At 42.4% G+C, this 15,715-nt stretch overlaps 1 protein-coding gene across 1 annotated transcript in view; it reads right to left on the reverse strand.

The window, feature by feature from the left end:
• Window positions 1-1,148: 1,148 nt before the first annotated feature.
• Window positions 1,149-15,715, reverse strand: part of CYBB (cytochrome b-245 beta chain) — a 33,875-nt gene continuing 19,308 nt past the window's right edge. Inside the window, exons 7-13 of the mRNA XM_028113354.2 lie at window positions 15,036-15,165; window positions 12,772-12,864; window positions 10,315-10,568; window positions 9,278-9,440; window positions 7,382-7,528; window positions 4,819-4,943; window positions 1,149-3,497 (exon numbers count right to left, since the gene is read on the reverse strand). Of these exons, the coding sequence (XP_027969155.1) occupies window positions 3,371-3,497; window positions 4,819-4,943; window positions 7,382-7,528; window positions 9,278-9,440; window positions 10,315-10,568; window positions 12,772-12,864; window positions 15,036-15,165 (1,039 nt within the window). The 3' untranslated portion in view covers window positions 1,149-3,370. The remainder of the gene's footprint in view (window positions 3,498-4,818; window positions 4,944-7,381; window positions 7,529-9,277; window positions 9,441-10,314; window positions 10,569-12,771; window positions 12,865-15,035; window positions 15,166-15,715) is intronic.

Raw genomic sequence — 15,715 nt, forward strand, 5'->3', positions numbered from 1 at the left:
AACATTATTTGGTGAATCATCACGTTGTAATGCTTTAAATATCTTAAAATTTCATTGGTCAATTATACCCCAATAAAGCTGAAGAAACATTATAAATAAATATAAATAAACGAAAGTAAAAATGAGCATGAATTGGGTTAACCAGCGTTTCTAAACTAAGATACCACAATATTTTTAAAAAAGATTTTATTTATTCATTTGAGAGAGAGAGACAGAGAGAGAGAGAGCACAAGCAGGGGGAGAGGCAGAGGGAGAGACACCAAGATCTTTAGATGGCATAAACCAGAGATTTATACCGCCACTGTCACCCAGCTGTTCTTGGTACATAATCTGTACCTAGCACAACAGCTTTGAAAATATCCTTGGTTACTTACACCTTGACTAATCTGCTAGTGTAGTACAAAGAGCATGGACTTTTTCACCAGAAAGGTGTGCATCAATGTTGACGGTTACACACTAGTTGTGAGATGGCTTGTGCCGATCATTTGTCCTCTGTCCCTCAGCCTCAATTTTTTATCAACAAAATTGGGATAAAATGGCTATCTTGCAGTGTCCTAAGGGATTAGCCGAAGTGTATGTAGAATGTTTGGCTTAGCCGAAGGTGTTTTGCTAAATGTTAGCTATTTCTCTTACCGACATTTGTTTCAGGTGCTGTCCTCTCCCGCTCCCCCTGTGGCCGACCCCCCCAGAAGAACACATGCCCACACGTCTACCCATTTTCTAGACCGTACAGATCCTAACTGATGGACCCATTCAGAACAATGGCCAAGACTGAACCATGAGCATATGTATATATTCACAATCTGATTTGATGACACCTAACTGCAAAGTTCGAGCCTACAAAACGAGTGGAAGTGGGGGAAAAAAGGACAAAAACGGTCTCATACTACGGCTTCTTTGCCTGAGATTCTGTCCCCAATGTGAGGTGACACTCTTGTCTCCTACCAGTGCCATGAGGATCACCAGGCCATGAGCACTGGACTCAGTACTCAGTTTTCCCTTCCCAACCCATAAATCATGTCACGTTCGGCTCATCACATGCAAAAACACAGAGAATCTCAGCCCCACTGGAGCAGAGCACATTTCTGCTATGTGAATCTACCCTTTAATACGAAGAAGATCAATAACACAGACACCAAGAGAGCTCATTTGTTTTAATAGTCGAGCACAGCTTTATTAGTTCTTTCTAGAAATTGTCTCCCAGGGCCCCGCCCCCCCCCAAACTATTCAAATACAACAGCTACAAGTGTGCAAATTTCATAAATGCAATATTGCAAAAGCAGGGGAACTAAGAAAAGCCTTCTGAGCCTTGAGATTAAAAGCAATGCTTAATCACGCTCTCAGTACCTGTTACTAGGTGCTAAGTCCTGGAAGCCAGAAGAACTCTGCAGGCAGCTGAAAGCCGGCGGCTTGGGAGGAGAATGGAGTAATGACGAGCACTCTTACACTCATTTCTCATTTCATAACCAGGCTAGCACAGGGCAGGGCAGGGCTCTCTGCTCTGGTAACTATGTTGGCACATCAAGGTAAAAAACAAAACAAAACAAAAAAAAACCCTGGACACACACTTTCAGAGCAACAGATGAGTCGGTTTTACTTATGCCACGGAGGTTAGAGAAGGCCAAGGTTCTCAGCCGCCTAGAACTGTGGTTCCCCCTCTCGCTCACGCTCTGGTGGCAAGAATTGAGACGGTGAGCACCAGAGCCTGAGTCAGAGTAATAGCACAATAAAAATTTGGTGAATGAATGAACTGATGATACCTGGGGTGCAGTGTGAACAGGCCGGACCTAAGTCTCTCCGAGTAAAAGCCTTGCTGGGACGTTTTGGGGAGGCAACATGCCCACGGCAAGCCTGACTTGTCAGGAGGGACCCGCAGTGACCTGCGTGTCCTGAGAGAACAACCGAGTTCTTACTACTGCATCCTGGTCCTCTGAATATGCCCACCCAGCATCAAAATTTGCAGCCAGAATCTCAGATTCAATACCACATGTAATCAACATAAAATGAGCATGTGTAAGCCTCCTTCAATTACATTCAATACATACAAGACTAAGGAATCTGGGGTGGAAAGTGACCAGTGTGAGACCCCCACCTCTCCCCTTCCCTTGTGCCTTTTTTGCTTTCTCTCGTTCGCCTCCTGTTCTCTTTCCGCCTGCCCTCCCCTTTTCTCCTAACCCAGTCTTGTGCCCTTCCCCCAGCTTTCTTCTCATTTCTTCCTCATTACCAAAGTTAAGTAGTTCTAAATATCTGTGGCTCCACAGGGTAGGGCAAATAAAGCTATTTTTAGTTTCCAGAAATAAGAGCGGCTCTAAGAAAAAAAAAAACAACAACCCTGTTTCTGGCCACACTAACAGTGATTTAGAGACTCTTTCTTGAACTCATGGATATCTAGAACATTCTCCTGGGTGTGAATCCAATACCTACACAGTAAGCTGGGGATTTTGGTTTCTAGGACATAAATTTGATGATGATGATGATGATGATGATGATGATGTAACAAGAAACCAGCAGTCACACAAATAAGAGCCACAAAAAATACACATTTTTGTGTGTGTATTTAAATAAAACAAGGGGTAGATGCTATTTAAAGCAGCTGGGCATATCAGATATATATTTGGCACAATTCTTAGTTTAAGGCTTTAAATTATTTCTCTCCGGGCCTTGTATGGTTCTAGATGTCTTTTCATTCATTCATTCAACAAACTTTCACCGAGTATCCACTCTGCCAAGCATCATTATAAATGCCAAGTGATACGTTACTTAGCAAAGCTAAGCTGGAGCCTGCTCCGATGGCCATCCTGACCCTCTGAAATGTTCAATCCTCTCGGCATATATTATCTACTAAATATTTGGAAGAGTTCATTCACTATGACAACAATGATAACAAAGATAACACAAGATGGAAAATGAATGGTCACTCCCTGGATTGTTGCTTTTTTGGGGGAGTATATGAACCTACTTCCAGGTGGCCTGGTATCACAGAAAGACCACCAAACCTGGGGCCGCATGGACTAGATCTGGTCCACGCTTCATAATCTTCGGGAAGTTACTTCACCGTTTTGAGTCCCTATTTTTTTTTTTAAATCCTAAACACTGAGTCCAGGAACCCTAGCCCTACCTTTCTCTGGCATTATTGTGAGTAAAACATGAAATCAAGTTTGTAAAAGTGCTCTGAAAACCATAAAGCCCCATACAAATGCAAATTATCACTATCAAACAATCTTTAACACTCCTTTCAGGGAAAACCTTCCCCTTATAGTTTCATTTTCTCTCTCTCTTTTTTTAAGGGGGGAATTTACATGATCATCTAGCATTATTGGGTTAGGTACTTGGTGGCATAACCCACAGTGATCTCCTGGGAAGAGACCAGTTAGAAGTTTTCCTTGTTGAAAATGAAATGCACTCCCCGGGGGCCAGACTCAGAGTTGGAGATGCACTGTTTACTGAGGGTTTCAGCCAAGGCTTCAGGTCCGCACAGGAAAACTCCTATTCTGGTACTTTGGGGGAAAGAAAGGAAAAATAAAACAGTGTCAGGCTTTTGGATGAGACAGACTACAAAGCACGTGAGGGCATTTCCTCTTGATTTTAGGCTCTAGGGCAGAGTCACCCCCCTGCTCCTTTGTCTTTTCCACTATGGGCAGTGTTCAGATTACCCTGTGGGAGAGTGGTTCAGCCCTGTTTGTGGGGACAGCTGCAAAAGGCAGTTGACTTCCCTGGGAAATAGCCCTCAAGGAGAGTTTATAGAAACCTCTGCCACGGAGAAAATGGTGGTGAAGTGGTGAGTCTGTGGACTAGTTCCCTTCAGGGCTCCATATCCCTAAACCCTCTCCAGCATCTAGAAATCAGGAACAAATCTGCTTTTGGTTCACCGACCCTGACAACAGCTGGGTGGGGCTTCATCCCTCTCTGTTTTAGACTCTAAAGTCTAGTTCCTCAAGGTGTGGTCCCAGACCAGTAGCCTCCTACTCAGCTTTTTAAGAATGTAGATTCTCAGGGCGCCTGGGTGGCTCAGTCGGTTAGGCTCCTGCCTTCAGCTTAGGTCATGATCTCAGGGTCCTGGGATTGAGCCCCACTCAGTGGGGAGTCTGCTTCTCCTTCTCCCTCTGCTCCTCCCCCTGATCATGCGCTCTCTCTCTCTCTCTCTCTCTCTCTCAAATAAATAAATAAATAAAATCTTTAAAAAAAATGTAGATTCTCAAGTCCCACCCAAGACCTACTAAATCAGCATTTGCATTGTGAAAGGATCCCCAAGTGATTCATATGCTCATTAAAGGGTAAAAAGCAGAGGCGTGAAGGGTATATTTGTGGTGATTTCTTGAGTCTATCATGTGTTCTAGCAAAAGAAAGGATCCCCTCAAACTTCCAGAATGGGTAAAGCTTTAATGAAGGCAGAAAGGAACTTAGGATGTCTGGCAACTTATGATTTTAGACCCAAAAACTAAAACTGAAAGTGGGGATGGTATCTCCTTAATGATAAAAGTCTAAATCATATTGAATTAAAAGAAGTAGATACGCCAGTGAGATTTAGGAGCTGAAAGAAAAGAACTGAGTTATGGCCCCACTTGGGAGGAGCAGGGTTCAGAAAGGCAGAAGTGAGGGGCACCCCGAGCATCTTTGTTTATAATAACTCTCCAGGTAATTTTGCTGTGATCTAAGGCCTCCCTCGTAAATTCATAGGTATCTAGAACCTTTTATTGGGTGTGAATATAGTAATCTAGGTATTTTAGTTTTCGGAATATACAAATCTAGCTGTGTTTGGGAGCTGCCGCTTTCGGCAGACCGTGAGCCTCAAGAACACCTTGGTGGGGGACTCCTTACTTTGGGTGTTGACTTGCAATTGTCTTGAATTCGTTATCCCAGTTGGGCCGTCCATACAAGGTCTTTTGTTTCAGGCCTGTGATCACGTCTTTCTCCTCGTCATGGTGTACAGCAAAGTGATTGGCCTGTGGGAAAGGACATGAATTCACAAAAAGAGACATTCTGTAAGAAAAACAGCTATTTTTACGTATCTCACAGGTCAAGCTCTCACTACCCATTCTAATCATATATATATTTGAAGGTTAGAAGGTACACGAAGATGAACAAACTGGGTCTCCTCGGGCAATTTACAATCTAGAAGGGCAGACCTTGAAGTGTGAACGTGAATAATCCTATTTGTAGAATAGGGTATCATGAATGCCGCAGGAGAGACACAAATATCTGAGAGCAAGGGAGGGAAGTGGGATGCGAGGATGTGGGAAGACTGCAGACTGGCAACACTTGGCGTCGGGCGTTGAGGGTGTGGGTAGGATTTAAATTCTGTCTCACTGTTTTTCTCTCCGTTCTACATGTGACTTTCTCTCTTCACCCTAATAGACTCCCACTCCTTTAGGAGAATCGCTAAGAACTAAAACAACCACAGATTAAAGTGCAGTCATATTTTGGCAACATAATGAGACAACAAATCAAGCCTAAAGCTAGTGTGTGTGTGTGTGTGTGTGTGTGTGCGTGTGTGTATACATAGTCACATGTTGTTTTCTGCTACCGTTCTAGGGGGCCTTGGTTCAAACAACAGATATTTTTCATAAAAGTGGTTGATTAAATTTATTTAAAACTTGAATCAGATTTTAAATTCACCGGCCAGGGGATGGATGATGGGGATGGAGGAGGTTAAGAAGGGTGACAACTGTGGTTTAATAATCCTGTAGGGACCAGTTTTGTAAAGCAAAACAGTTATTTTTTCAATGCAAATAAATTTCTCATTTAAAAAACTGTGTCTGGCTTTTTAAATAATAAAACTGCAAAGTAATTTATATTTTATAGATTTTTTTCCCGAGTTTCGTTTTTTATCAAGATTTGTTGTTGTTTTGTTTTCAAATTGCAGAAATGGCTCTTAAAATCCCTTTTTGTGGAGCAGCAATGTTCATGGTCATAGGTTCTTGTATCTACATGCGATAAGACTCTTCTAAGACTTGGAGGACCTGTGATAATCAGTACACCAAAACCCAAAAGAAGAGTCAGTTTTCACAGTCCAAGGTGTGTGTGAAAGATGCCCGGGGTGGAGGAGGCAGTGAGTGGCTCTGGACAGCTGAGACACCAGCCAGGGGCAGGCAGAGGCTCTTGCCTTAGCTCCTCACGCAGGGGGAGCTCATGCTGCTTGTGCTGCTTCCAGGCCAAATCACTGATGTTTGCTTATTTAGAAAGATTTTAGGGGCGCCTGGGTGGCTCAGTCGGTTAAGCGTCTGCCTTCGGCTCACGTCATGATCCCGGGGTCCTGGGATCGAGCCCCCCATCGGGCTCCCTGCTTGGCGGGGAGTCTGCTTCTCCCTCTGCCTCTCCCCTTGGCTTGTGCTCTCTCTCAAATAAAATCTTTAAAAAAAAAAAAGGAAAGATTTTACCCCCTAGGAATCATTAACTTGTTTCAGAGTTTCTCAGTTTGAGCACTTTTGACGTTTGAGGCCAGATAATTCTTTGTTGGGGGGGGTGCTATCTTATAAATTGTAGAATGTTTTCATCGTTAAATGTCACTGGAGGGAGGGCTGTGTGTGTGTGTGCATATAATGTGTTATGTATTATGCATTATGTTAGATTACACACATATATATACATATGTATATGCTATATACATATACACATATGCACACATATATCATTTTCATTAAATACATTTTGATTTATTTATAAATGATAATCATGAACTCGTGGGAGTTGCTAAGAGTGCAGGCTCTGGAACATTCTACCTCTGCCTCTTACTAGTTGGGTGTCCTTGGACAAATGACCCAACCTGTTCTGGGCTTTGGCTTCCTTATCAGTAAAGTGTGGACAATAACAGTAGCTGCTTCATAGGGCTTTTGTAAAGGATTGAATTAGACAATCTATGTAAACACTAATAAAAATACCTAGCACATGGTATATGCTTAGTAACTATGAGCAGTTATTATTACTACTTACTAAATGTATTGTGTATATTGTAAAAGACACATAAACATAAAATTAAAGGAATGTGTGTGTGTGTGTAGAGATACAAAGACAGAGGTAGAGAGAGAGAGAGAGGCATAAAGAGAGGGAGAAAGACAGCTAATATTTTCTTCCCATTACCCTGTGGATCGTCTTGTCCAGCTGGTTCAAGACCCCTGGTAGGAGCATGACTCTGTCTAATAAGGCCAAAGGCATGGCTCTTATTCCCTTGTGGGCTTCTTTGGTTCCACAGATATGACCTTTGAATCTGGTCTCAAGAGTCTGAACATGTGGGGACACTGAGTGAGAGTGAACGGGCCGGATCACCCAATTCCATCAACTGTTCTTGGTAAAAACGGTACACAAAACACTCCGGTAAACAAAGGGCAGTCAGTCAGCCCCGGGCACTGTGGGGAGGACCCCGGAGCTGGGATCTGGCCCTCACCTGAGACTCATCCCAGCCTGTGAGATAGATGTTATAGCTGAGGAAGCCGGCGTTGTTCCTCTCCTGCATCTGGGTCTCTAGAAGCTGCAGCAAGTCGGCAAACCACTCAAAGGCGTGCGTGTCCCGGCACAGCCAGTAGAAGTATATCTGCAAGAACAACAGATCATGAGACAGAGTCTATGTAAACGGGCTTCATCGGAATTGACATATGGATTTCTACCCTCCCCTCCCACCAACTTTTTCCTTCTGCTCAGAACGCCTAGAAACACAGGTTTTCAGAAAGCTCTGGACATTTCACAAGCCTGCTCACATGAACCTGCACAGGCCTTCACCCTGTGGGGCAGTAAATAAAGAGCCTGGTCTCCGAAAGGCATGGCTAAGGAAAACGACATTAGCTCACCACTTTCCCTCCGGGTCTGCTCTTGCCCACCTCAAGTCCCTGGCTTCCTTTGTACCTCCTCTCAGAAAGACCAATGGGATCCAGGCTAAGGGGGCGACCACAGGACTACTTCGCTGCCTGCTATGCTGGACATTCCTGAGTTGCTAGGAAAAAAGCCACTCTCCCCATACCTCCTCCATATAGTAAAGAGAGAAAAGGGAGAATAAAAAGTCACCGTATGCTCAATGTCCCTATTCGAGGTTATCTCTAAAGTTATTCGAATGACTCACGCTTTATGCAAGATGTCCTTTATCAGGCAATGAAACCAAATTTACACGTGACCAAAAAATGCCCTGGGAATTAATTCTGAGGAGATACCCATAAGATATTATGCTAAGCGAAATAAGTCAATCAGAGAAAGACATGTATCATATGACCTCACTGATATGAGGAATTCTTAATCTCAGGAAACAAACGGAGGGTTGCTGGAGTGGTGGGGGGTGGGAGGGAGGGGGTGGCTGGGTGATAGACACTGGGGAGGGTATGTGCTATGGTGAGCGCTGTGAAGTGTGCAAGACTGTTGAATCACAGATCTGTACCTCTGAAACAAATAATACAATATATGTTAAAAAAAAAAAAGAAGAAGATAGCAGGAGGGGAAAAACAAAGGGGGGGAAATCAGAGGGGGAGACAAACCAAGAGAGACTATGGACTCTGAGAAACAAACTGAGGGTTCTAGAGGGGACGGGGGTGGGGGGATGTGTTAGCCTGGTGATGGGTATTAAGGAGGGCACGTTCTGCATGGAGCCCTGCGTATTACACGCAAACAATGAATCATGGAACACTACATCAAAAACTAATGATGTAATGTATGCTGATTAACATGACATAATAAAATAAAGTTTTTTTTTTAAAAGAAAGTAAGTAAAAGTTTCATGAAAGGACGTGTCTCCTGCCCTCTCCTTGCAAAAAAAAAAAAAATTACTGGGGGACTGGAAAAGGAATCAATCTCAATATCTAATAAAGGACGATAGAAAAATTATTCTGTATCCTCTCCATGGAACATAAAGGAATCATTAAAAAGGATCATCATAAAGCCTGTGACAACACTGAAAAAACACTATGTTTTTTCTGAAAGCAGGTCATGAAAGTATATATACTCAATATTTACAACTTTCAAAGAATATGAGAAAATATTGGAAGAGAATCCACCAAAAGGGCAGCTGCTGAGTTGGGGTTGTCCACACTTTCTGTCCCCACTTCCTTTCTTCCCAATTTCTCCTAACGCTATACAAGTGCAGTATATTACTTGCAGTAATAGACCTGTTTATATACAAGTACATGTGACTTATCAAATAGCCATTTTATGAGAAGTCTGTCTCTCTGAAACCACCCGGAACTTGTCTCCATTTCCTTTGGTCCCCATCAGTCTCTGCCCTGAAGGCTCTCTCACGCTTCACTCGGCAGAGTGTGGTGACTGCCCCAAGCAAGCCCTCTGAAAAAACGAAGGGACTTACCTTTCTGAGCCTCAGATTGGTGGCGTTGTTGCAATATTTATACCAGACGGACTTGAGAATGGATGCAAAGGGTGTGACCCCGATCCCTGCTCCCACTAACATCACCACCTCGTAACTGAACACATCTTCACTGGCTGTGCCAAAGGGCCCATCCACAGCTATCCTGGAGGGAAGCGTGTGAGGAGGTGGTTAGAGAGCTACCTTGCACTGCAGAGTAGGATGGGGCACAGCTTATTACTGGGGGTGTGCAATATGTCACATCAAACTGGGACAATGTATCTCTGGGGCACTTTCTTCTATGAAATGGCTTTCAAATAACCCACTTGGTGTCAACATAGTGGTTGGTAGTAAGAAGAGGAAGTTTTAGCTAACTGAAAACATTTGGTAACTCTCAGGGGTACTTTTTTCATCTCTCCACCCTTCCACCTACCGCACACACTCACACACACATACACCTGTACCTCTTGCCAGGGCATCCCACAGCTGAAATTCCTGCTCACATTGCACACTGAAGTAAAGTGAGAATTTTCTGTCATAGCATCTTGTAAATTTAATATCTTCACTTTTCATTTGTCTATTCATTGAGTCAATCAACAAGCTTTTCTTTAGCATCTACTAAGTGCCTGGCACCATCTCAAACATGTGGGAAGAAGGGGGCAAAGCGAATAATTTTTGGCATTTACCCTCAAATGACATATGTCAATTAAATTTTAAGAATATCTTTGATACACTATAACTTCGTTTGTTAGAAAAGCTAATACACCTTGGCCTTGACCCTTACACATTTAAAGGAATTTGGGAATATTCATTATTAATATGTTTCAAACACTTTATATTTCACACAAGATTTATTAGTATATGCCTAAACGCACCACATACATAAAATGGGGAACACCGAGATAGGTACCTATATTTGTAGAACTTGTGTGTTTGCTCAGACCCAGGAAACAGTGTAGTGAGAGATGGGAAAAGGGGAACTATTTGGTGACATTTTTCCTGAACTCGTACACTTCCGTAAGTATGCGCTTTGCACTTACTTAGGTAGTTTCCAAGCATCCTGAAACTCCTGCTTATCACAGCCACAAGCATTGAAAAGTCCTTCTGTCCAGTCCCCAACGATACGAATATGGATGCTAAAGAAGTCTTCCTCAGGGGCGGAGGTCAGTGTGAAAGGGTGCCACTCCAGCCTGGACACCTTGGGGCACTTGACAAAAATGTATTGTCCCACCTCCATCTTGAATCCCTTCTTCTTCATCTGTAGCTCAATGGTTTTGAAAGGGTGAGTGACCACCTACGGAACAAAACGTGTCTCTGGAAACTACACTTTCCCCAAATACTTGCCTTTTCAGTGTCCACATGGACGAAAGGCTGAGCTAAGATGCCCCACCCACATCCCCTCTTCAGGCCCAACGAGGCATTTCCTCGAGCAGACGTGTCTCTCGTGGCGACTTGCCCTCAGCTGGAGCCCACGGCCTGCCAACTCCCAGATGTCATCCCAACCCCCACACTCCCTGTAGGATCAGCTGAGGCTGCAGTGGCAACTGAGTGAGGGTCATTCATTTCCTCCCTGATTCTGACCGTCTTTCTTTTTACAGGTTCATCTCCTGAGAACATGCCCCAGTCAACCTTCTGTCTGCAATTCTCTGTCTCAGAGTCTTTGCCAAGGAGTCCAGCCTAAGACACCAGCTCTCCCAAAGCCAGCCCCCCCCCACCCATTGCCTTCCTCATTCTCCATGTGTACAAGTGTTCGTCACAGCTTTGTTTAGAACAGCAAACAATTGGAAACAGTCCAAACATCCATCAGCTGGTGAGGTGGTAAATAATTTTAAGAAACAAAGCAGCACAATGAAAAACTGTCATTACAATACAGACAGCAATACACTGTTTCTGGGACGATTCCTGAGATACCCAGGACTTTCTATGTACAACTGAAAAACAGACCAAGGGACATCAGGGCAATGAAAAATCAACAGAAACAAAATAGGAGCTCCCTAAATGTTGACTGATAGTGTCGAGCTTTTCTTTCCGTGAGTGAGGAGGGGTAAGATGGGCAATCCTTTCGATAAATATTGCCAAACATTTCCAAAACCTGTGATTTCACTCCATCTTAAATAATAAAGCAGTACCCAACGTCCTTCCATCATGGAAATAAAGAATCTTAAAGCTTCATTTTGGAAAACAAAACAAAACAAAAATCGACGAAAATTATTTTGAAAATGATGTTCACCATGTGGCAATTTTGTATGGTGAAAACATTCTTTTCCCCCTTTTGCAATTTTGCTGCCACAGGTGAAATTGGGATTAAACTAAATAAAATGCACTGGCAGAATTGACACTGGCATACTTTTGGATGACACCTTCTTTTTTTTTTTTTTGAGAAGAAAATGAGTATCTGTTTTTATGAGAAGAAAATGAGTATCTATTTTCTCCACAGGAAAACAGATTTGCCTTTAAAATATGTTCAAGGGAAATGCTTGCCTGCTTAGTCAGGTCTAGCCTAGTAAGGGAAATTCTGTGGCAGCCATTTTTGCTCTTCTGTGGGCTTTTTCTTCTAATACAGTATAAGTATCATAAAAGGAGAACTGCTGTAGCTTCCTATATTTCAAGATTTCCAGTGCCAGCTGGACTGACTTTCCTCTGGCCTTCCACAGATGCCAAGAAAGAAAAGCTAGGGTGGAGGGCAGGAAGAATTCATGTGTTTTGCAAGAATAGCCCATACCAGGGTTTTAGTAAACACTTTTTGAACTGTATTGAGTTGAATTCAATTTTATTTGATAAAACTAGTTTTGTCTCTTGTTTCCTGGAACTATAACCAGGAGTTTCTATTTCTATTTATTGAATTGGATATTTATTTAGTTAGTAATGAGAAGCAGCACAGAAGGAGGCGGGGAGCCACCATATACCTGGAGTCAGCAGACTCGATTCTAGATGCAGTTTGGTTACTAACCTCCTTGAGACTTTGGGTCCTCCAACTCTGATATTCTGTGATTACATACACAGCACAGAAAAGGAGGTAAAGGGAGACCTGGAAAACTACCTCAACCTCAATCAGACCTGCCCTTGGCTCTCTGGTTCTTTTAGCATCTGAGTATTTTAAGGCTCAGTGTGTACCCTTTTGAACTCATGTGCTTTGCTTCTTCACTCTAACCTGCTCACATTCATCATGGTATGCTCCTTCTCTCTCTCTCTTTCTCTCTCTCCCCCCCCCACACACACTGAGAGAGAGAGAGAGAGAGAGAGAGATTCATGTACACAAAACCGTCAGCTTCATTTCTCAACAAAAAATGTTAACTTGTACTTGCCCCAGTTAAAAGGTCCAACCATTTGATTATCAAGCTAAGTATACTGACTGAATTCAACTGTAGGTCTTCTCTCTGCTCTACATTTAATCAAAAGAAACCGAGTGAAAACTCTGATCAATGCTACAGAGAACTTGGGTAAACTTGTCCATGATATAGTTAGATGCTACTAGTAATTACTAAACCAGACAATACCTTGGTGATGACCACCTTCTGTTGAGATCGCCAAAACCGTACCAACCTCTCACAGAGATACAGAAACATGGGACCCACTATCCATTTCCACGTCTGTAATCAGAACAAAAAATGAAAACATGATGTATTAAGGGGTAATAGCTAATATAAGATTAATGGGAACAAAACATTTTAGAAGTCAAGTTAATCTTTGTAGGCTTGTTTAAATATCTGATATCCGATTCATAAATTTCTCATACAACAGAATGCATGAAAAATATCGAAAGTTAAAGTTTTGAGCCAATAGAAATGAGCATTCTCCTTTGGCCACACCGGGGAACTTTATCTACAGTATAAGACTCTCCCAAGAGGAACTGCCCACAAGAATGGGATTTCCTCCCGGTGTCGCAACAGCAGTTGCAGTAACCCTACAGCAGAGCAAGATTAGTTTCAGAATTAACATTTCTTTTAAGGATAGCATTTCAACAACACCATATTTTTTTTAATGCAACATTGCAGCTGCTTTCTCTCAATCATGTAGTCAAAGCTTAATCTTTTGCAAGATAAAAAATTTCATGCAAGAATTTAGCTGTTTCTCCAATATCCTGGTAAGTTCTAGGAGCTATGCAATGCACCTGCTGAAGAGGAACAAGCCCAAAGATTTTCAGATTTCTTTAGATTCCTCTCTCATCAGAATCTTCAGTGTTTCACAACACTGGAATTACCCTGTAGTATTATTGGCTATATGAAAACCTTTAGGATAAACAGATCCATCCTGGGACTCAGTCAGTTAGGTTCCTAGTTTAATACCTGAAGTAGTAAAGAGCTTTAGGAGGCGATATCATTTAAAGGATGGCATTTCAGAATGGATTGCAAGAAAGAAAAAGAAATCACAAAGGGCTTCCTACAGTCTCACATATGATCTTTCTATTAAATGTTTTGAAAAAACCGCAGATTGGAAGTTGAGAGCACCTGAATGTCCCCACCTTCCACCAAAGTTGAAGACTATCTGCCCTGAAAGTCAGAATTATTCTGCTGCTGGCCTTTGTTTTCATGGGACAGGTTTTTAAAATAGCATGGCACCATCCATCTATTTCCTGGGCGCCACAATGGGGCTCCATCAAATGGAGTGAGGTCTTGGACATCGCCTCTAATCCCAGAAACCCAGAAGCTCCTTTGCGGTAGATGCCTGTTAAGATCGTAGTACCTTGATTCCAGCTGTCTTCAAGGAAATGTGCTTTCCCCTAACCCATAAGAGGACCTGCAATTCGGTTCTTTTTTTATCCTTTCTATTGATGTGTGCATGTAGTGGGGGCAGTTCATTGATACATCTGGTTGCTTTCATTAATGAGCAAGGATGCTTAAAGATGCTAAGTCCCTGGACAGCAGACTGTGTCTTAGAGGAAGAAAACTCCTACGTTAAGACAGTAGGAAAAAAGAAAGGAGGCAATGGGGTGCGACATTTGACTTTACATTATACTGTGCTTAAAAAAATACTAATCCTGTTCAGAAGCCCTGTACCAACGTTGATTTTTGCCTAGCTTTATACCAGGGCTTAGCATGGTAACCAATAAAGTACACTGCTTGCTAATGGAGGAAAAAATATGAAGAACACAAGGCCCACTTCTCACTCAATGGAGCAGGCATATTGAGAATACACAAAATGGAACTTTGCAGAGCATGCAAGAGGAGCTCCCAACAGAAGGTGAATATTCTACCATGTTTTCCCTTGGTCAACCTTGCCATCCTCTTGCGTTGGTACAAACCTGGCTGTCCAGCGTCCTTTATGTGGTGTAGACACGGCCTCCTGATGCTTAAGGGCAGCCCTATATGTTACTTCATAATTTCCTTCCCAGCTTTGAAAGCTGAATAGAAAGTCTTACTTCCTGGTATCTGAAAAGGCTCTTAGTTCCTTATAAGTGATTATCTGAGCTATCCAACTCAGCTTAGAATGGAATCCCTCTGGAAACCATTAACTGGTATTATTGTGGCCCTCACATCCAGAAGAGAAGAGATGGAATTTCTTGAACCCCAACAGCACTTTCAAAAACAATGCTTTTCCAAGTTTTATATCAAGATGTTCATAATAGACCAATGCAATCCTTACCTTTCAAAAAAATAATTCTAGACAATAAGTATAGCAGAAAAAAGTAGATACTTACAACATTCTAGCAGTTCCATGGCATTCGTAATGGATAGCTCTATGACATTTGTACATATTTCTTAGACACAATTGGAAGATTGTTGGTAATGAAATTGTAATAGTAACAATGAACTGTACATACCATAGGAGGGTTCCCAGAGAACTGTGGGATTGGGCATTCTTTTGTTTTTCCCCAAGTTGAGGGGTCTTTGCCACATTCTTTAGGGCAGTGTTCCTTTAAACTCTGTGGGGTCTGCCCGCGAACGATTCGCCTGGGGAGGAAATGTAAGTCCAGACCATTTAGTAGCAAGAAGTTAAGTTCTTAGTTTTTAGAGAATCTGGGCATATTTCAAGTATTCTAGTATGGATCCTATACTTACCACTTAACAGTAATATCTCATTGACCCCTCTGAGTAGATTTGAGGAAGGGAAAGGAAATATGTCTTCTTCAGCAATATAAAAAAACATATGTACAATGACACAAAGAATATGTAAGTTTTGGATCAACAGTACATGTTTTCTTAAAGGGAGCATTTGTGCTTCTGTTTCGAGTATTATTTTCATTTATAAACAAACAGACAAAAACAGGAAAACTGCAAATCTAACAGAGCAAGTACTCGCCCATACAGTGTCTTTGTGCAAATTACAAAAAGATGCCCCCTCTGTGAGGACAGTCCTAGAAGCAAAGAGCTTGGTGAGCAAAGCATGGGCGAAGTTTACGCCCCACGGACAGGCACCCTGTGTGGTTGACAGCCCATACCATCACACACAGTAGCTCTGAGGCTTAGTCCAAGCACTTCATTTGTTGTTCCAAAATTGTCT

This window comes from Eumetopias jubatus, unplaced genomic scaffold, assembly GCF_037043125.1.
Source record: "Eumetopias jubatus isolate StellerSeaLion01/CBP00866 unplaced genomic scaffold, mEumJub1_p1.0 scaffold_11, whole genome shotgun sequence".
Classification (NCBI taxonomy): Eukaryota; Metazoa; Chordata; class Mammalia; order Carnivora; family Otariidae; genus Eumetopias; species Eumetopias jubatus.